The sequence below is a fragment of the Serinus canaria genome, chromosome 19, assembly GCF_022539315.1.
Source record: "Serinus canaria isolate serCan28SL12 chromosome 19, serCan2020, whole genome shotgun sequence".
Taxonomy (NCBI): Eukaryota; Metazoa; Chordata; class Aves; order Passeriformes; family Fringillidae; genus Serinus; species Serinus canaria.
Genome location: NC_066332.1, coordinates 7,934,480 through 7,957,090, shown reverse-complemented (window position 1 = coordinate 7,957,090; position 22,611 = coordinate 7,934,480). Strand labels below are relative to the sequence as shown.

At 51.5% G+C, this 22,611-nt stretch overlaps 1 protein-coding gene across 9 annotated transcripts in view; it reads right to left on the bottom strand.

Moving 5' to 3' along the window:
- GTF2IRD1 (GTF2I repeat domain containing 1) overlaps positions 1-11,672 on the bottom strand; it is a 69,670-nt gene extending 57,998 nt beyond the window's left edge. For 5 of the 9 annotated variants that reach the window (XM_018919288.3, XM_018919286.3, XM_018919287.3 and 2 more), the window contains exon 1: positions 8,506-8,632. In XM_018919288.3, the coding sequence (XP_018774833.1) occupies positions 8,506-8,631 (126 nt within the window). In that variant the 5' untranslated portion in view covers position 8,632. Of the gene's footprint in view, positions 1-5,904; positions 6,117-8,505; positions 8,633-10,268; positions 10,589-11,608 lie in introns of those variants that run through there. The other 4 variants (XM_018919292.3, XM_018919291.3, XM_018919285.3 and 1 more) reach the window with 4 other exon arrangements.
- Positions 11,673-22,611: the final 10,939 nt, after the last annotated feature.

Genomic DNA, 22,611 nt, shown 5'->3' with positions numbered 1-22,611 from the left:
CTCCAGGCTGGCCAGGATCTGGCCCCAAAACAAGGCAGGTCCTCCCCACGTGTTTCTGCTGGGAGTCACGTCGGGACAAGGTGACCTAGCTGTTGATACCTCCTCCTTCCCAGGGCTTGTCATCACTCAGGCTCGAGCATGGCAGCTTGGGACAGCATTTCCCTTCCCTGACACCTTGACCCACCCCAGAGCACATGAGGCCCTTCTTTCCCAGGAAGAAACTGGCCCAAATCAGCCCTGGTCCCTATAACCCCTGTTTGCAAGTGGGTCAGCTCAGTTCCCTGAACATTCAGCCCCCAGCCCTGCCCCTGTCCTCTCACACTGTTTTGGAAAGGATTAGCCAGAGAAATCATTGGCAGAGGTGTCCCCCAACACCATGGGGCCAACAGAGCCCAAGGTCTTGCAGAAACACATGTTCCCTCCTGCTAAATTCCAGCTTAATTCTCATTTCCATTGTGTTATGAAATACATTATCTATTGAAACTAAGTCAACAGTTGTTTGCATTTACGTGTAAACACAGTGAATATTAGGAGCGGGGCCAGCATTATATTTGCATCCAAAATGCTGCCTGCACTGCTCTCTCTCCCTGGCTCTTCTCCATTTTTGCAGCTAAAGACACAAGGATGCAGGAGATGGTGAAACCCAAGACCAGAGCAGCCCAAGAAGCAAGAAACCCCTTGTTTTTCTCTCTCTATTTTTATTTTTCTGCAGCAGGAGAAGAACCATCGGTTTAAGCCCCCATACCACATCGACATACACACCCCTTTATCTCAGGGCCAAGTTGAAACTGCTTCAAATTCCCAATGACACACATATCTTATCAGAGCTGCTTTGCATAATGCATAAATATTTATTTGCTTTTAATCCTGCAAAGCAAACCTGCCTTGTGGCACGTTTCCCTTAATCGGCAGCTCTGGCGCCCGACAAATCACCAAGAGAAGCAGCGTCCCAAATTCAGAGCCTACTTTAGATGCAGGGCCAGGGAAATAAGCACCTAAGGTCCAGTACCCACCACCTCCTGGGGTGCCCAGGGCAGGACTGGGGTGCCAAAGCAGCCATAAAGCACTCTCTGGTTCCTTGCTTCCAGGCAAACGAAGAGCTTGGCTCAGGCACCTCATAAATAACAGAAAATAAATGGATCTGCATCATGAAACCATGGGAGTGTGTGTGAGAAGTGGCTGGATGCTGACTTAGCTCCTGGATGGTGATGCTTCCAGATGTTATACCATGGAGGGTGGGTCTAGGCCCCCAAAAAGGAGATTTTGGGGGTAGGCAAAGGAAGAGCACCTTGTGACAGGGAAGGCAGAGAGCATATGGCTTATTTTTTGGGGTTCACAGCTTAGTTTTTGTACATGGGCTTGCTGAGTTGAAAAATGGGAACCATTCAATGTGATCATCCATGGGGTGGGCAATGAGGGGATATAACACCAGAGACCAGCTCAGCCTCTCCATCACCCCAGTTCAGGACAGTGCTGAGCACAGACCCAAACCCTGTCAGGACCCATCCAGCCTCATATGCTACAAAACTTGTAGGAACCAATAAAAAAATGAGAATTTCCAAACATCAAATCACCCCAACACCAAAACCCCCTCCTGCTTTAGCCAGAAGTACAGGAAGCAGCACACTCACCCTCATCCATCCCCACCCCACAGCAATCACAGCATCTACATTTGGACCCTTGGGATTGTGAATTCATTTCTCAATCAGCTCCTCTTAAATGGGTGGGAAGGAAAAGGCAAGGGGTGCAGCAAGGGGGTGAATGCTGTGCTCAGCTCTTCACTGCACATGCAGCCAGAGCAGGCAAACACAGAACAACTTCATAGTGAGCAGGTAAATATATAAATAGGATTTATTTTAGCCACTCTGCCTCATCCTCTGATAACCTGTTAACCTAGAGAGAGCCCCAAAAACTAATCCAAAGCAAAATGCTGTTTTTCAAGATGGGAGGAAGCACCTTAACCTCTACCCAGGGTCAGTGATTTGGGACTGCGAGGAGAAACCAGCCCAGCCACCCTGAAGAGGCTTTGCCCAAGAGCTGAGTGTCATCTTGCATCTCTCCAGCATCTTCTAGGAGCAGCCCCAAACCACCACCCCCCCAGATATCAGCACCTCCAAGGAGGGTTACTGCTCCATCCCCATGAACGCCTCCCCCAGCCCCCATGTCACTGCCTTGCTACTGAGGACACAAAGCACCCCAAAGTGCAGCAAAATCATCACTGGGAAGGAAGTTCCTGGGCCTAAATGCCTGTCACAGCATCACTGGAAAAGTGGGTTAGTAAAGGAGGGAGGACAGAAAACCCTCTGGCACACCCAGAGCACAGAGGGTTGAGAAGAATGGTGTTTGCTGGAAGGGTTTCCATAGGTATCACCATGGCTTTCAGGCAGGGAGCACACACTGGGGGCACAGAGTCAGCTTGGCACCCCCTGACCCAGACCCAGGCACAAACAGTGTTATGGGGAGGAGGAAAAAGAGAGAGACCCCAGCCCCTGTGCTGGCTCACAGACAAGCAATGTTGTTTGCACCAGTGGCTGCAGTTTTGGTTTTGGGGAGTGTGGAGCATGGGGACATGGGGACATGGAAGCCATCAGCCAGCACTAGGAAGAGTCACCCTCCTGCTGCTCTCCTCACCTGCAGCCCTGACAGGAGACATCTCCCCTTCACCTCCAAAGTGCCAGCTCAAGCTGCCACCAGGCACCAGCTTCCATGGCCCATGGGGACAAGCCACAGCAAAGTCCATCCAGTCTGGACATGGATGAGACCCCCACATGCAAACATGCAAAAGCCTTCTTGGATTCTGCAGCATCCACAGCAGCAGCTCCCCAGAGCAGAGACAATTCCACATTATTTTGAATGATCATGTTCAAAATAATAAAGGACGCCTACGTGCTCAAATGCATTGACAGCAACCCAGCACCAGCCCAGGAGTTAAAAATAGCCCTTTCCAGGAGTGCCAGCCCTGACCACAGGCAGCCCTGGCCCTGTGGGACACACACTCTCTGCTCTGCCCATTGGCATCACCACATCAGCTCCATGGCACACTCAAAGGTCAGCAGGTGTTGAAATATGCATCTTGCTTGCAGAAAAAAAGAAAAAAAATTAGTCAAAAGGAGAAAAAAATATATTCAAGGATCCTATGCTGCTTGGGGAGAGAGAAATAAATGAAGATGGGGAGAAAATTTATTGGGGGTCAAACCCCAACCCAAGCAGGTGATGTTCAGAGAGCATTGAGGTGCAGAGGGGAGCCAAGCATCACCCTCGACAAGTGTGAAAACAGAGGAAACATTTGCATTTCAGCAGTGGTACTGGAGTTGTCTTTTACCATGGAGAGCCTTGTGCAGGCAGTGGTAGGGCTGGATTTCTGCAGGTGTAATCCCACAGAGATAAAGACCCTGGTTTCCAACAAGCAGTGGTATTGTACATAAATTACAACAGAAAATGTGGGGAAACAAAGAAGTTTTCAAGAGAGCACATAATCTTCAGATAGGTGGCATAGGGAAAGCTGGTGGGCGGCTGTGGGGAGACAGTACCAGTGAGAAGTGGGGCTGGTCTCACTCTCCCACCCTCCAAAGGAATAAACCTTTAGGCAGGTGGGAGGAAAATTAGCCCACCTAACCAGTAAGTCTTTGAGGGGCACAGATGAAGGTGGGGGAAATGGATGCAGCAGGACCAGCAAGGAGCCTTGGGAAGGGCACAGGTGGGTGCTGGGTCTGTCCCAGAGCCAGGCTCTCACTTTGAGAGCTATGTGCGACTGGAAGAATCAGGCTGATCAGCTCATGACACCAGTCATACTTGTCTCTCTTAAATGTCTTTTCTTCTCCCCTCTAATTTTAAATTTAAAAAAAACCCAAAAAACCAAAACCCAAAACAACCTGACACTAATTCTGACAGGTTTAATAACTATTTAATGTCCTGTTAAAGGTCACCACCCACTCACCTCTGCCTGTGGATCTGCAGTAACAGCACTGGGGCACTCTGCTTGGGCCATGCTGTTTTATAAGGGCCCTGATGCCCAGCCTGGCACCTCCCAAGGAGCTGTGGGGCAGGGCTGGCAGGGGCTGGCACATGCAGTGAACCCCAGCTAACCCCCCACCTTTGATGGGACAGGGTGCCCAAAGAAGCTCTGGCTGTCCCAGGATCCCTGGAAGTGTCCAAGGCCAGGCTGGACAGGGCTTGGAGCAAGCTGGGACAGTGGAAGGTGTCCCTGCCATGGCAGGGGGCTGGAACAAGATGATCTTTAATGTTCCTTCCAACCCAAACCCTTCTCTGGTTCCATGATCCAAGATCCTGGATGAACTTCATCTGAAGGCATGGAGGTAAACACATTTTGGGGGGCAAAAATACCAAACTTTGGCTCAGGGTAAAATGCTGTAATTTCACTTAAAGGGCTTCTGGGCACTTTTCCCCAGGAAGACAAGATGAAATTACAGCCCAGCAATTCCCCTAAAGGGTGCAGAGCAATTTATTTCCAGTGATCCTCTTCTAATGAAGCCAATTTTTAACCTTGTCAGAAGGTGCATGCAGGCTCAGGGCACTGGTGCAGCTCCCTTCCCCCTACCCTGCCTTTCCCAGGATGAAAACCTCCAACCTAAACCCCAACCAGGATGTTTATTTAAGACCCAAACCCCAAAGGCATTTTAAACAACCAAAGTTCCTCACATATTTTGCCGACCAAGTGCAATCCTTCACGCGAGTGATTGCAAGTTTGCACCCAGGGGGTTGTGGGGGTCCCTGCTGCCACCAGGATGGTGCCCCACTGCTCAGGTGGGAGCAAGGATGATTCTGTGGGACCCAGGGACCTGGTGGCATCTTGTGGTGTCCTCAGAGCATTCCAACACATCTGGGTCTCCACAGCTCAGCAATGTGGTGGCCCCATTTTTGGGAAGCTGGCCCATGACCCAGCTATCACCCCAAGAGCCTCACTACACTCCATTGGGAATTGGTCCTCACCAGTTGGAAGGGCTCAACAGCTCATGTTCCAGCTGATTAAGAGGGAGGAAGCCATAAGAAAAAGTCCCTTCTCCACCCATACCAGCCACTTGTGTTTCTCCTAGGACACATCTGACACCAGCCAGCAGGAAGTAGCAGGGGAGCAGCAGTACAGCAGGCAGCTCCCACTGCTCCCTGCAGCAGCTCTTCAGCAGATGGTGGCTCATAACATCATTATGTTTACCTAACAAGATTTCTTTATTGTAGCCCTTCAACAATAAAGCCAGAGCATCTAAAAGCAGTGGCCAATGCCTGGGCTTTGACTTTCCTGGTGCCAAAAAAATATATATGTAATTTTAGATCTTTATATAAATCGTGATTTTAGAGGTCACAGTAATACACTATTTTTTTTTCCCCCATATTAAACCAGATGTGACTCACATGCAAGCAAAAAGACATACAATTCAATGCTTTAAATTCTTTTAAGTGCTGGGGTGGGGAGTTGCTGTAGCAATTTGGGTAATGCCACGGGCACACAGAGCTCAACCCCCAATCTACCCAGACCAGGACGCCAGAGATGGCGTTTCCTCCTCCTGGCAAGGACTGTCATTCCCTGTCTGCACAGCAAACAGGGTCCCAGCCTTCTAAATAATAATGCAATACAAATAATAAAAGATAATTCCCACATATTTAATCATTACCAGAGCTCTGGGAAGAAATGATAATCAGGCCCCTACTAATTAGGGAGACATAATCCTGCCTTTCCTACAGGTTTTTCCATCCCTGTCTCCTACCCTGCAGTGAAACAAGAAGAAATCCAGCCCAGTGGGAAGGAGTGCAGCTTTGGTGGAAGCCTCAAACAGATCCCAAAGCACAGCCAGAGTGGGCACAGCCCCATCCTACCAATGCCAAAATACCCATCCCACTGGACTCAGTATCCACCCTCCCATGAATGTAACCCATCCTTTATGGTACCTCTTGTGACTGTCCAAGCAGCAGCATCCATCCAGGGAAATCCCTCCCCTTGCCACCAAGGTCCCTCTGGGATCTCAGCCCTGCAGCAGGACCAGCAGCTTGTCTCAAGGCTCACCCAAAAGCTTTCAGCATCCTGCAGCATTCAGTGGCAGTGGGCAGGCAGGGAGGGCATCCCCTGTCCTGGTGCCATGGTGCCACTGAGTGCCACCACACTGCCTGGCACTGAGCCCTTATGAAGTGGACAGGGTTAATAGCTGGCATAAGAATTGCTGCTAATTAGCAGCAGGGCTGGGTTTGTCCCTTTCATCTGTGTATCCTGTCAGCGTGGGAGCTCTGCCCACCTCCAGGGAGCCACCTCCAGCTTGGTGAGACGGCCAGAGCTGTCTCCACTGCCCAGGGCCAGTCCTCTGGTGCTCCCAGGCTGGGGCCCAGCAGCAAATGAGCAGCCAGTGCCTCAAGGCAAGGTCACCTCTCACAGGTACTGAGTAGTAGGTGGCTTCCCAGGCAGGAGACATCCACACAGACACAGCTGGAGCCAAAAACAGAATGTGATCTCTGCCAAAACCTGGGCAGAGAGATGCACTCATCCCATTAAAGGTGGGTGAAGCATCTTCCAGCACAGCAACCAGATAAAACCATGGAGATCTTTCTCACCACTGCAGTGTTTTCATCTTGCTCTGGAAGACTCCCACTCTATAAGTTTTACCTAAGCCAGACCAACTGCCTCTATGTTCCTCCAAACAAATTACCTGCTGAAAAACCTTGAAGGCTTTTAGCCAGGGAGAAGGAAGACAAGGGCTCCTATAGAGCCACACCATGGGTACAACCCATGGCAGGGATCCCATGTACCCACCCTGCTACATCCAGGGATTTGAAGTGGGACTGAAAAGTCTGCTGCTGGCCATCAAGGCCCAGGCTTCTCCTCCAGGAGAAACCAAGCCAAGGACACACAACCGTGGCAGTGACCAGCATCCACACACATTACCAAAAAGTTCAAGAAATGATCCAAAAATTAAAAATGGTTAAAAACATCCTGCCCAGGAGTTTTCTTCCCAGCCATCTCTAGTGGGATCTACACCTTAAAGCACCTTCTGGGCTTCCAGGTTTTTACTGTAGGGCTGTGGGAACAGATCAACAACAGGTCTGCGGTGCCCACCACAAGCCTTTGCAGCCACCTTCACACCCACTTGGAGGTCTCAGGGGCACTGCCAGTCCCCAGCACACCCCACAGGGGATGTCACCCATGGGCAGGAGGCATCCAGGCTTGTCTCTTTCATCTCCTGGGGCAGAAGTCTCAGGCATGCAGGTGGGCTCTAGATGGCACATTTCCAGGTGCCATCCTGGGTCCACACCAACCTACCCACTGGCACTTGCTCTGTTTAATGTTTGAGATGTAAAGAAAATTAGGATGGACATCTCAGCCCTCATATGAGGTGGAGATTGGCTCTGAGGAGGGACACGCTGGCAAAGGACGATGACATCCACGTGCCCGTGCAGTAGCAGTGATGCTCCTTGCTGGTCCCTCACTCATTCCACCCAGATTAATTACCTTTTTAAACCAGCTGGACCAGCACAGAGCAGAGACAAGACAACCTGAAGCCAAAAAACTCCCACAGAAGCTGTTTGCATGGACAAATGTAAATACTGCTCAGCGCAGTCTGCTCCTGAGGAGGGGGTCCATGTGCCCAGTGCTTTTCTCCACAGCATCTCACCCCAAGGGATGCTTTCCTTTGCTCCCACAGCAAGAAGAGCCTTGCTGTGTTCTGGGTAAGTTCCTAAGGTGGTGATTGGCAGCAGCTCCTGGACCAGGATGGGACATGGGATGGTCCCGCATGCCCCAGCTGATTTGGAGGGGTCTCTGGCAGAAACATCCCAGCCCAGTGCTCCACCACTCTTGGGACTGAAGCAAATTTAACCAAGGGGGCTGCACCAAGAAGGAATGAAACAGCAAGCTAGAAATCCCCATGGGCACAATTCCTAAAGCCCACCTGGGGCCACCGCAGCTTCCTGCAGCTCTTGACTGCTTTTTAAAGATGACATTTCAAGAAATGTAAACTGAACATGCCCTGGGAAGGGACAGGGCTGCCACAGGGCAGAGCAAAGCCCTGGGAAGCTTCACTCCAGTCTGCAAAGAGCTGCCACCTCCTCTGCAAACCTCCAGCTGGGGCTGCTCTCCACCCCCAGCCCCACTGCTCTGACCACAATCCAGATGGACATCAGACCCCTTCCCCATAGCTTCAGCTGGGCTCTTCCCAATGAATGAGCCAATAAATACACATTTAGCTCATGGATAGCTATCTCCATCTTGGGAGGGACTGCCAGTAGGTCATTTCCTGCCCTCAAGAAGGTCTCTGGTGGTGGCAAATATCTGCTCCCCCCTCAAAGCCCTGAAGAAGTTTTGTCATTACCAGCAAGGTGTTAACACAGCCACACACATGGCTGGAGGAGCAAAGCAAGAACAGTAACAGAGCCCCTCATCTGCCCATCATGCCCCATCCCCAAGCCATCACACACCCCTTGCACCTCAGCCCAGTCATCCTGGAGCAGCAGGATCCATTCTCACATTTTCTTCCATGACAAACCACCACCACCTCCACTCACCACAGGCATCTGCAAATGGGTGCTGGCAGCACACAGAACAACCATGCCCTGACACCACTGCCCAAGATGGGGACAGCCAGCAGCAAGCCCTGCACCCAGCCCAGGGGACAGCCCTGCAGCCAACATCCAGCTGGAGTCCCTGTGCATTCCTCCAGCCTGGCTGCTGGGGTTCTGCTGACAAAATTCCTGAAGGAAGTACAGGGCATTGATAATTGCCAAAAAACATCTGAGCTATTTCCTGTGGGAGAAGCAGACGGGAATCCCCCATTAACTCCAGTAGCCAGAGGTGGTGTTTTGGCCTGGGACTTTGGGGGTTTGGTATTCTTCTCCTTCTTATAAGCATCACTCCAGTTACTCCAGATGCACACCATGTAGGACCTGTACCCTCTGTGCTGACCCCAAAGCCCACCTTTCTTGTCACCTCCTGCCCCATGCAAGGTTCTTGTGAAAGGAAGGGCTGGGCTGCCAGTATGGGCACTGTGTCTCACCCAGGCAGATAGAACCAGGTTGCTAAACGTGTCCTTGAGCAGCTTCCTGCTCATCTGCCCCAGCTTCTCATTAGCAAACCTGAATGAGCAGCAACAGCACCAGCAGCTCCTCCAGAGATGGGAAAGCCCTCTCAGGAGGGACAGCAGGAGCAGGCAGCAGTGGCCACCAGAGCATATCCCTGGCATCACTCCTCAGCTTCTGCAAGCACCACGTGAGGGCAGCTGCCCGATCCCTTCTCCTGTCCACGGAGTGGCAATACATCCCTGGCACATGTCACCCCAAAAATGTGGCTTTGAGAGGCCATGCCAACATGGAGAGCCAGGGTGCATAGAAAACCAGTGGCACAGCCCCAAAGCAGGGCACCCTGTCCCTCAGTGGCCACCGGTGGTCACAGGGAGTCTGGCTCTGCAAGGCTAAAGGGAAAAGAGCAGGGGACCCAGGGGTGTTCATTAAACCACACTGCCCTGACACACAGCCCTGACACGCAACCAGCTGCTGACACTGCTCCAATGGCAGCATGTGCTGCTGTGCCAGGGCTTGCTGCTCTGCCTCAGGGGCTGCAGCAGAGGCACTGGGACACAGCCTTCAGCACCCCAGCCCCTTGGCTGCCAGCAGGGTCAGGTCTCATCCTGGTGGTCCCCATATTGCTTTCTCAGTTCACATCAACTGCTGCAGCAGTTTCCACAGAAGGGGATTCTGTGGGCTCAGATGGGCAACAACCAGCTCAATGGGTCGGGGTGCATTGTGGGGGCCTCTGGAGAATTAAAGGCTCTCACATCCACAAGATTGTTCCCCAGCTACAGCACTTCCAACAGCTCCTTCAGTGCGAGCAGCACGAAGGGCAGACACCCTGAAGCCGAGGGCTCCTGTTATGCAAGGCCACACGCTGATGTCCCCAGGTGGTTCCAGAGTCCACAGCTTCACACTGACAGGTGACAGCTGTGGCAGCAGGCTGGGTGACCAACCTCAAAGTGCCCATAGCAGCCAGTCCCATGGCTCTGCCATGGTGCTCAGTGGCACCACCACCTCCCAAAGTGCCCTCGCCTGGCTGTGCCCAGAGCCCACCACAAACAGCCAGGATTACCCGCACAGCACCGCCGGGTCCAAGGCTCACTCCTGCACAAGGCACATTAATAGGATCACTCCAATTTACAGCTTATCCCAGATAAACCCACTGCCAGCCCCACACACTGCAAGGACAAGGGCACCTGCTCCTCAGGGAGCAACTTTCTCCCATCACAGTCATCCCTCGGCACCAAAAATCCTCCACTCACCCTGTAGAGGATGCCAGTTCCTTCAGGCCACGGGCCACAGTGCCAAGGCCAGTGACCAGTCCAGCCGAAGCCCCAAGTGCTTCACCAGCTCAGCACTGTGTTTCTATTTCCAGCAGCACTGCTGCCAATCCCCACACCAGCAAAGAGGAGGAAAGCTCCAGCAGAGCCCTGCTTCCAGCTGCCCTTCCTGCCTGGCACCGTCCAATGTCCAGGTCAGGTGGTGGTCCTGGAACTGCCTTCAGGATGTGGGCCACCACTGAGGGCCAGCCTGACATCCCCTATCCAACTCCTAGCTCTCCTGCTTCCTGCAGCCCCCTCTGCAGCACTATCACCCCCAACTCCTAATGCCCTCCCAGCCTTACTGCTTCCTGGCATCCCTTCACAGCCCCCATGGATCCCACCAACCCCAAGGCCCACCATCACCCCCAGCATTGCCCCCACCAGCCCCAGTGACCCCCAGGTGCAATGAGCTCAACATCCCTACCAGCTCTAATATCCCCAGCAACTCCAAGCCCTACAGATCTTCAGTATCCTTCCCAACCCTAATAACATCCAGAACCCCTGCAAACCTCTATTGCCCTGCAGCATCCCCCACCCCTAATGCCCTCTCCCAGCCCTACTGCCCTGAACACTATCAGTTCCCAGTATTCCTATTACCCCCCCTGAACTGTCCCACACTGATGAGCCTGGCATTCCTCCCCAGCATCCCTCCAGCCCCAATAATCTCAGCATCCCCCGCAGCAACCCTATTGCTCCCCAACATCCCCTGTGCCTTGATGCCACACTGCACCCCCACAGCCCTATCTGCCCCCACCAGCCCTAATGAATCCCCCACCCCTACCATCCCCCAGCATCCCTCAGCCCTAAAGAGCCCGGCATGCCCCCCCGCCCTACTGCCCCCCCAACCCCGCAGCCCTATCATCTCCCCAGCAATCCTACTGCCCACTGACATCCCCCGTGCCTTGATGTCGTTTAGCAGCCCTGCAGCCGTATCATCCCTCCAGCAGTCCTGCTGCCCTCTGCATCTCCCAGCGCTCACCCCTACCTAATGTCCGGTGCTGCATCCTCAGCACCACCCTCCCCCAGGATCCCTAATGCTGCCCTCCACACCTCCAGCCCTAACACTCCCAATCACCCCGCGAATCCTCCTGCCCCCCGCATCCCTCAGCCCTATCCCCCCACCCCCAGCCCTACCGCTCCCCCAGCCTCCATATCCCCCTGCCCCATCGCACCCAGCACCCCCATGCGCCCCCCGCCGCTGCTCCCCCCCCCCAGGGCCGTGACTGGGGGTGGAGAGGGGACCCATCAAGAGGGGAGGGGAGGCCAAAACTTTTCCTTACCGCGGGCGGTTGGGGCGCGGCGCCGCTGCCTCCCCCGGCGAGGCTGCGCGGGAGCGGCGGGAGCGGCGGGAGCGGCGGGGGCGGGCGGGCGGGGGCCGGGATGGAGCCGCCTCCCGCCGCCTCCCGCCGCTTCCCGGGCGGAGCCGGTACAACCCGACAGGGGCCTAAAGGAATGAAAAGAAGCCGAGAGGGGGGTGTTGGTTTTTTTTTTTCCTCCCCCCCCCACACCCCAAATCGGGCAGGGAGAGCAGTTCTTTGTTCTGTAATCCCAGTAAAAGTGCCAGCCATTCGCCCCGCCGCTAATCCCAACCCCGCGCAACGGCCGCATCCATTGGCTGCCCTTTACACACGGGATTAACCAGCCCGAAAACGGGGAGGGGGGGCTTGTGAAGGCGGGGGTGAGCTCTGGAAGTCCTTTCACACCGCGCCGGGGACGCGCCGAAACGTACCGGGCCACGCGGGCGCGTCCCCGGTGCGTCCCCGGCGCGTCCCCGGCTCTGGGGTGCCATGGGTGCGTGTCGCCACCTGTTGGTGTTGGCACGGCTGGGTTTGACCTGGTGTCGTGTGGATTGGCACCTCTTGGCACGGCTGGATCCGTCGGGACCTGGCATGGTATAGAATCATAGCACCGCATCATGGTTTGGGTTGGAAGGGACCTCAAAGACCATCTTGTTCCAAGCCCCCTGCCATGGGCAGGGACACTTTCCACTGTCCCAGCTTGCTCTAAGCCCTGTCCAACCTGGCCTTGAACACTTCTAGGGATGGGGCAGCCACAGCTGCTCTGGGCACTCTGTGCCAGGGCCTCACTGCCCTCACAGGGAAGAAATTCTTCCCTGCCCTCTGGCAGTGTGAAGCCATTCCCCTTTGTACTTTCTTTCAAGCCTTTGTACAAAATCCCTCTCCAGCTCTCATGGAGCCCCTTTAGGCACTGGAAGAGTCTCCAAGTTCTCTAGGATCTCCCCAGGGCCTTCTCTTGCCCAGGCTGAACAACCCAAGCTCTTGCGCCTGTCTTCATTAGCAGAGGTGCTTCAGAGGCATAGCACAGCTCAGCTCAGCCTGGCCCTGCACAGCTCAGTTCAGCACACTCTGGCCCTGCACAGCTCAGCTCAGCACACTCTGGCCCTGCTCAGCCCAGTTCAGCACACTCTGGCCCTGCACAGCCCAGTTCAGCACTCTCTGGCCCTGCACAGCTCAGTTCAGCACACTCTGGCCCTGCACAGCTCAGCTCAGCACACTCTGGCCCTGCACAGCCCAGCTCAGCACTCTCTGGCCCTGCACAGCTCAGTTCAGCACACTCTGGCCCTGCACAGCCCAGTTCAGCACATTCTGGCCCTGCTCAGCTCAGGTCTGCATGTCTTGGCTCAGCACAGCATAGCTTGGCATGGGGTAAGGAACCCAACCAGGAATGAACGATGCTTCTCTGAGTTCCTTGCTGCATGTTGACGAATGGCAAATTAAAATGAATGAAAAACTACTAAAAATAACTTGACACTATTTTAACCTCTGAAGTTTTAGAAGTACTGACACTTTTCCCTGGAAGTATGTGTTAGGCAGCTGCTCTCCCCATGGTCCTCTCCAGGGCCATGGGGAGAAGAAAACATTTTAAGAGGAAACACTCTCTTTCCAGTTTCTGGAGGAGCATAGGAGGGGGTTTTTCTGTGCTGTTGAGCAACATGCAAGCACCCAGCACCTCATGTGTCACTCCCCATGTCATTAAATCTCAAACTCATTGCACTTGTATCCATAGCCCCAGAGGTCCAGCAAATCCCAGTAGGTTTCCAGTAGAATTACTCAGGTCAAGACAGGTCCCAGTGGGGTGGTCAGAGCTGGTCCCTAATTCATACCTGTGGTGCCTGGGACCATGAATGGTGTGAGAACACACTTGCTGACAAATTAAACGACAGATCCTACTGTGAAGAAAGAAATCAGGGCATCTTTTGGCTAATTAACTTTAAGCCAGCACCTCACCAGAAAAACAACCACCCAGAAAAATTAATTTAACTGGGTCACCAAGAACAGTATGTGGGAGCTGCCTGCACAGAACAGGCAGATTTCCATGTCCTGCTTTTGCTGGTGCCCTCCAACACTTTCCCCAGTAGACTGCCTACCCAAGCCTGTGGCCCTGAGTAGGGAAATCAGCATGATTAATAAAAAGAGGGTGGGAAAAGGTGTATTTTGATGCAACATCCCTGTGCTGTGGCTGTGCATGTCCCCTGCTCTGTGCCCTGGAAGCACTGTGGCCCCACAGTGCCCATGGCAGCAGGCAGAGGTTTGGGTAGCTTGGAGCTCCTGCCTGCAGCCATACTTGGGTCAGGATAATGCCAGCATTTATAGGGAGCATTTACTGATCAGTCAAAGTAACATGATTGTGTCTCTATTGGGAGAATTAAGCATCCCCCAGCATGTGTTCAACTCATCCCCACTGCAAATAGGCTGCAGGCAACACTTTTGAGATCCTTGAAAGGATGCTGCTCCTCAGACCTTGGCAGAGACTCCAAGGTTCCTTGGCCAAAGACGAGCAGCTGGCTTGCTCCAACAGCCCAAGGAACTTTTTTGCCCTTTGCCTTCTTGCAGCAGAGCTGGTCTCAAGTCTGGGACCCAAATGCTGAGCATTGGAGGATGGCTGTGTAACAGCTGGCTTTGGGGTCTCATTTTTCTCCTCACCATTGGAGACCATGAACTGAAATGAGGTTGGAGACCCATGGGTACCAGCCTTGGTCACCAGTGTATGAACAGGGAGCTCAGTCCCAATAGCTCCCAGCAGAGCCTACTCCTACCTGAGCAGGGGTATGAGAGCTAGGGACAGGGAGAGGCCAAATAATCCTGACATTTAGAGAAGAAGCCTGGGAAGATGATGGGAACGACAGCAGGGCCATTTGAGGAGATCTCCTGGGGCTGTTACCAGTTGGGGCTGTGGGCTTCAGGGAGGAGGTGGACTACCTGGTGGGAGTACAAATGTTCCACTGAAACTGGATCCACTCAGGTTAGCTCAGCCCCCCATGCTCTGAGGATGCTCATGCTGATGACAAAGAAACCTGGTCCAGCTGGGGGACATCTGCTATGGCTCAAATGTACTTTTGTATCTCCTTCCCATCAAGGAAGAAACCTGTGACAACAGGGTAAAAGTGGGGGCAGGATGTTTTATTTGGGGGCCAAAAGAGCCACACAAAGCCATCCAGTGTGAGAAGGATGGTTTAATCTCCTCTATCTCAATAATAAAGGACTTCCTTGTCACAGTGCCAACAAAAGAAAAGGCAACATCACCAGAAAACAATCCTATCTGCAGAACTCTTTTTTTATATAATTTGTTAATTAATGACTGCTGGGCATCACAAGGATTGTTGTTTTCTCTGATATGCTGATTTCTTCTGTCTCGGTGGAATTGGAGATCACAAAAATAAAATTAAAAAAGGAGAAAAGCTGCTTCTTCAGAAGCGGGAACAGGGGAAAAGTTTTAGTAAAGTCAGGAGAAATTTAATTGAAAGAATGAGTATATTTCTTCTTCCTGAAGGGGTATTGTGTTCTTTTGCTATAGCAAATTGCTGGTTAAAGCGACCAAGACAAAACAAAATGGTTTTTAAATTATAGATCAAAGAGCAGGAAGTTTCTGGAAGCCTACCCCCACCTCATATTCCCAGGAAGGTCTCTGGTGAGCAGTGTGGCTGCAGGGGGCTGGCATCACCCAGAGCAGGGCTGGGAGATGCAAAAACCACATGAGGAAAAGCCTAGAGGAGAAAATACTGGGATCTGCATAACTGGGTGGGAGGCTTTGAGGTTTATGGAGGGGGAAAGAGCTTCTCCAGCCATTATTTTTACTTGGAAGAGCAAGATTTTGCACTCAGAAACTGACCACCAGGTCTGGGACTGTATTTGCAGCAAGTCCATCCTGTCCCAAGCCAGCTCCTACAAGGAGAGCCATGCTTCAAGGCAGCCCAATGTAGTGTTAATTCTTTTGCAAGGTATATGCTACTGAGTAGAAAATTTGCAAGGATTCCCTGCAAAACCCAAGCTGATATTTGTGGGTCCCAAATATATTTGTAGAAAGACCAGGAAAATTATTACCCTCTCTCCTTTCCCTGCCCACTGGGGCTCAGTGATGGCTTACACTGACTATTTGCTCTGCCTACCTGCACCTCACACACCTCATTGCCCACCAAGTGTCCACAGCCCTGCTGCTTTTTCAACCTGTACTGCTCAAAGGGTTTGCTCCAGTGCATCAACAAAAAGGCTTTTCTAGCTGTCTTGTGGTGCACTGAATTATTTCCATGCTATGGACAGGCAGTGAAGTGCTACAGAACCAGAGCCTCTGAACAGTGTCCTGGGGAGCAGAGCAGGGAGATCTCTGCTCTCTGACTTCCCCCATCCTTCTGACCCTCATGTCACCTGGCAGGAGTAAAGGGCCCTTTCCTAAGCTGATGCCACTGGGGTTGGTTTCGGCTCAGGAGTTCAGGGGATGAAGAATCCTGCACACACCCACCCAAGTACCAGCAAAATCCCAAGGGGACCCAACAACCGAGCCCTTAGTTCTGGGTTCCCCTCTGCAGACTTTTGGCATTGTAAAGGGACAGGTGAGGCCCAATCCATGGAAATCCCACTGAGGTGGAAGGGCAGGCATCAGGGTTATCCACACACCATGTTTTGGCTGAGAGCATCACCTCCTCCTGACAGCAAGGGTCTAGGGGGTGTGCCTGCCTGAGAGCTGCCCAAGGTCAGGCTGTTATTCATCCATTTTTAATCAGGTCTGCAGCTGAGGTTACAGCCTCAGCCTTTGAAATCATTGCAGAATTTCACAGTGTGGCTCCAGCTTTGCCTCTTGTCACCTTTCCCGTGGGACTGCAGCCCCAGCAAAGCTCCTTGCTCTTCCCCTTCAAGGCTGCTTTCAGCCCTGGATTGCAACCCCCTGGCACTCTACCTGGCTAAGCCATCACCACTGAAGGCCCACACCCCATTCCATGCTGGAAATGAACTAAGGGTGTCAGTTCTCTGCAGCCCTGGGGTCTTGGTGCTGGTACCCCAGTGGTGCTGCTGGCCTGCACAGTCCCCCCAGTGCAGGTTGGGGCTCCCACCCACTTGTGCCCTTGGAGCACTGATGCAAGGGCAGGAGGCATTGACATTCCCCCAGGGTTCGCACAGTGCAAAAGTAAACTTAACGATGTTATCCCCTGATCTGGTAATTAATACCCTGGATTCTTTTTATTGGAATGAGCAAGGGCCAGAACATGCTGGGGGTTTTAATTAAGAGATGGAGAAGCACTTGCTCCCACTTTTCCCTGGAAGGGGCTGTGCTGGGTGAGGGGTTGAGGTTTGGTCTGCATGGGGTGTCCAGTGCCCCATGTTGGGTTCCTCTGGAGTGATCCCAGCCCTGCACCCAGCATACCAACCCATACATCTGCTCTACCTACCCATGCTCTACATCTTAGTGCCATGGCAGACCCCACTGGCTCTTTTTTAAAGTGAAATACCCTCAGGATCTTTAAATATTAGGCACAAAATGTTTTCCCCGTGGTGTGCTCTGCTCTGCAGCACCCATCCAGGGCAGAGAGCAGGCAGGAATGCTCTACTTGGCAGAACCAAGGATGCCAGGGTCGTTTTGCTCCAAAACTGCTGTATCTGTAGTTGATCCCGCTGCTATTTTTAATACAGATGCCTTATTGAGATTCAAATGAATGTTTCAAATCCTTGCTCCTTTGCATAATTCTTTTTAATTAACACTTCAAAGGTTTGAACACAAGATCCATACTATTTCCCTAACGAAGTTGACTGAGCCTCCTTTCCCCCTAAGCTTCCTCGACACATTTCTGAGGGAAAAAGCTGGGGTTGGAGCTGTCTCCTGTGTCCCCTCTGCAGGGGCATGATGGCATTTGGGATCAGCCTCTGCAGAAGCAGGAGTAGAGGGGATTGATGGCTGCAGTGGCTACCATCACTCACCCCTGTCACCAGCTTGACATACACTGGGCAGCCTGAGCTTGGCACAGAAATCATGGTGGGAGTGAAAATGGTCAAGCACACTGCTCCACCATCCCCTGCCTCAGCCCCAACTGGTGCCCTAACACATTTTCACCCCACATCAAAAAAAACCTCCCCAAAAGGAGCATCCATCTCCAGGGTCACCTTTTGGTCACATTTTCAACCTTCCTGGCTCTCAAAAGACCCAGAGGCACCTTTCTTCCAAAACCTGGGATTGTCATACAATTGCATTCACTAGGAAGAGCTGTAGCTTTTCCTCAGGTATCCTAAGAGCTGGGAATGGTAAAAGGTCCCAAGTGTGTAACAGAGACATAAGCACAAAAGAAACAGCCCAGGTTGCCATCCCACCTTTCCCCCATTGCTGTACCCACAGGGTCTCCCTTTCTTGAGTGGGAGCATCCTCACTTTGCAGAATTGGGACTCCAAGGAACAGCATGGTTTAATACATAGGAAAATAAGCTTCAGCTTTAATTTCTGCAAGTGCAGAAATGATTAGACACAACAAATGGTATAATTAGCAGGATTTAATAAGAGACTGTCCCTGACATGCAAAGGAAGTGGGCCTTTGTTCATCTACAAAAGACATTAATTTGCAAATACTCTCAATAATAATTTTTTGTTATTTAGACTGATATTTTGAAAGTCTCCAATAAAATGAGAAATCTGGACTAAGCATTCCGGTTGCCTTTCCAAGTGCAGGAATCCAGCTTTGATGTTCTTCTCGATAATATCTTTTTAGAGCCTTGACTGCATCAAATTAAATTCTGATTACCCTGATAGTGCAGTACAACTTCCAAATATATTCAGGTAACTTTGCTCTGGAATGAAATAAGCTATTTTGACAAGGATGCTTGCTAGGCAGCAAAGAGATGGAGAGGAAAGAGCTGTGCCAGGGATGCAGCACATCCCCAGCCTCAATTTCAGCCCTGGGGCTGCTAGGCTGTAGTGCCCCAGCAAGCCAGGTCATTGGCACTGGGAGTTGTAGCAGTGAGGGGGGACACAGGCAGACTCTGCAAAAGCCAAATTACCCCTTTAGTGGTTCACAAACTTCCCAGCACCAGAGCCCAAGGCCATTTGGCCCTTCCAGAGGGGACATCCCAAAGGAAAGTGCCCTCGGGTGGTGGGTTCTCAGAGCATGGGCCATGGCTGACCACAGGGTATGTGTTAGTCTAGGACAGACACATCTGTGCAGAGATATCACCTCCACATGCAGAAAGGCCACTTCATGTCTCTTGCCTACCTCAGTCCTTAACTGAGCCTTAAATCATTGAGCCTTAAATCACTGTGCCCAGCTGTGGGCACAGGCACAGCATCCCAAGGATGTCCAAGTGATGCCCAAGGTGCAGGCTTGAGGATCCCTGTGCAATCCTCACCCAGTCCATTAGCAGTAGTGCTGCTCCCTGGCCCAAGCTTCACTCCATGGCAGGATGTTAGGATGAAAATAAAGTGCAAATATTATTGTTGGCAGAGATTATTATCTTCCCCACTGTGATTTAGGCATCTTTAAACTTCATGTTTTATTAATCCTCACTATACAATTAACGGCATCAAAATGTGATGTCTGCAAACAAAGGGATGCACTGCAGCATTATCTCTGTAAAATGCAGGACTTGGCCACTTGATTGTAAATATGCACATCAAGGCATTATATAGTGGGGTTACACAAAAGATGGAGCTGGAGTCACTTGCCCTGAGCAGGGATGTGGTTCTGGTGGCCTTTGCTTCCTGCCCATGCATATTCCCCCGCAGGGGAAGGCTGGCTCCATGGAAAAGTCACTGTTTCTTCCAGCTGTACTGGATAACACCTCCTGTCCCCAAAACCTGTCTTTTTAGATTGAGTGTTCCTGTAGGAGTTTTGGCTGCAAAAGGGGACTTTCTTGTTGATCTGGAAGCTGGTGTGGGGACAGCTCAACAGCTGCTGCTGGAGCTATCCTCTCCCTCAGCAGCCAAGATGGGATGATGGAGCAGAGGGTCACAAACCTCCTTGAAGCCACTGTTCAGGGATGGGCTTTGTTAAGATCTGATAAGTGCCAGATGCCTATGCCCAAATTAAGCTGCAAATGAGACCATATGTGAAAGTCATTAATATGGATTTTATTTAACAATAATTGTGAGGTAAAGAAACAGAAAAGAGGAGTGAGAAAGAAAGAGGGGAGTGAGACATCAAGTAGAAGACAATCACCACACATGGACCTTGCAGCATCTGTTGGTCCTTCTTCACCCTGGGCTTCACTGCCCATCTGCAGCACCTTAGGACCTCGTGTGACTGGGTAGCAGCCACCTCTGAAAAACAAGACAATGAATGAAACACCTTCATCAACCCCTGCCCCACACTAGCATTGCCTCAGCCCCATGGAGTTTCTGCAGCTAGAGATTTCTTCCAAGCAAACTTCAAATGAATTATTCTCCTTCCAGCTGCTGGAGGACAGTGAAACCCATGGGAGCAGCCAGTGCCTACAGCACCCACTGCAGAAATAAGCCACACAGTGCCCCAGGGACCAGCCATTTTTGCATAGGTATTTTAGATGCTGAAACCTTGCACTGCACAGGGCCCAGAAGCTGCTGGAAAAATGGAAAATGTCAAGTTTTTTTATTCTTGATAGAAATTTCTGTCCATCTTGAAAAAAAGAAAATAGGAGGATATCACGGATCACACTGCACAGACCCTGTTATAGCTTTGGAATAAGGCTGCAGTGGCCAATTTTCAGGGTGTTATTGTTAGTCACCTGTAGTTTTCTTGGGGTCTCACTCTGGAATCAATCCATCACCTGTAAACCTCACCAACTATTTGAAAAGAGTTTAAAACTTTCAGGTAATTCTGATAGTGGAGAATTTTACTTGAAGTCCAGAAAAAGGTGGAGCCAGGAAACAAGGAAGAAAGCATCCCAGTTTTTTCCCTGTATCCTAAGACAGCCGGCAGTGCATTTCTGTAAAGGATTTACAACCCATAGACACATAAAACACTGCAGGAGGAGATGGGTGTTTTGTTGCAGTATGAGTGCTGCTGAGCAAGGGCATAGGCCACAGACAGTCAAGGACATTCCCAACTGAGAGAGGATTCAGCATGGAAAAAGCACCAAGTGCCAACAGTGCTGCATATTTAATTCATAGTAGTTCTACAGTTCTTATAAAGACTCAGAAGTTAAAACATGGGGTCCTACTCATGCTATTAGCTGAGAGGCATTTTCCTGGCTGGCTAGAAGAAGGAGCTAGAACTAGTGTGGGCTTCTGCCACTGCCTTTCCAGCACTGCACAGGAGCTTGAAGTGAAGGAAAAAATTCAAGCAAAGCCATCTTGGTAATGTTTCTCAAGTCTTGACCCTGCAACAGAAAGCCTGGAAGCTTCAAGATCCCCCCTTCTGCTCTGCATTTTGGCATGGGAGATGGAATTAACCCCATCAGAGATTTCTTTGCAACCTGAAACACCTTGTGGGGCAGGAGGTATGCCAGGAAGGAATCACACTCCTCTGGCCCCAAAGCAGAGGTGTTCCTTGGGATCACTGCAGCCCTAGCATTTAGGGAACACGTGGCCCCTGCCCACAGAACCCCCACAGCCAGTGGGATGAGGAAATGGGATCCCAGCATTCAGCCAGTCGCACTTGCTGGCAGTGTAACCATACCTGGATTGGGGTATGTAGCACTTCTGTAACCTTGTCTTCAGCTGTATTTATATCAATACCATTATGTGTGACAGTGCCTCCATCTGTCATGCTACCATGATTGGTCACAGTGTCACTTGCTGTATCTGTTTGTGACTGTGTAAAGGGAAATGTATCTGTGAATGTACATGTGTCTCAAGGAAATTATTATGAGAAGTCATTGATATGGGGCTAACTAAAAGCATTTTATTAATGACCAAATGATGATCTAATGGTGTGAATCAATGACTGAATGAAAAAGAGAGAGTAATCAAATCGTGAGCAATCAAGAATTGAGTATTTGTTATACAGGGATTTGACCATAGTTTGAAGATTACTTAAATGATAATGTAGACAATGGTTTAAATTATTATTTATGTGAAAATTTAGACAATGATTTAGTGCTCAAGCACTCTGCTACCGACTTCACTTGTCATAATTAAGCTATAGCTGGTTATATAGAAGGTGCTGGCCCTGACAGCTGTGAGGGCTTGCTCTTGTGGTGAGAGGGCCCTGGAGACTCTCTGGTTTCCAGATGCATGGAAAAAAACCACAGGACATGGCTGAGGAGCAGGGCCCTCCATCCCACCACACTTCTGAATCCCAGTGGGTGTATCAGTTGTGCAGCAGCCTCAGCTGGCCAAGCTAGAGCTCCCACCACCGTGCTCTTCCCAGCCCTACAGAAAACACCACCTCAGTCCCCTTCTGGGCTGCCCAGGCAGGCCCTCTGGAGACCACAGAGAAGGCAGAGGGAAGGGCTGCTGTTGCAGCAAGGCTGGACTGTCAAGGCTGGACTGAGCACGGCCCAGTGCTAAGCCAGCCCTGCTGAAGGAGCACTCAGCACTGCCACGGTCTGCAGTGCTCTCTGGAGGAGATGTTCTCCATGCCTGGGCTTTGCAGCATCTTGAATGAGATGACCCACATTGCTCCAGGACTGGCAGCTGCACAGGGTATTCAGGTCTGCTGTGGAGGACATCTGCACTGATCCCTAGGAGTGAGGAGAGCAGACCTCACTCACCCTCAGGACTGTGCCTGCCTACCCAGGACAACAGGCTCGGCGTCCTCCCCGCCCTGTCAGCTGGGGAAATACAGGCACAGAATAGAGAGAGAGGGAGGAAAAAAATTATCACCAGTTTGTGTATCTTGCATTGGTCCCGCCACATGGTGTGTCCAGATCTGGGGCTGAGAGACAAAGAAGAGACACAGAAGGAGAGGAACGAGCAAGAGAGGGCAGGGAGGGGGAGAGGAGATCCACTTCGTTTTATAATTCACCTGGGTGCCCGCCTCTTATGCAAACTAGATTTTTCACCTGTTTTCGTTGGTGCATGCACAGCCATTCTCCAGGTAGTGACTTGGGGGTGGGGACTGAGCATGACTCTCCAGGCAGAGCAGGAAGTTG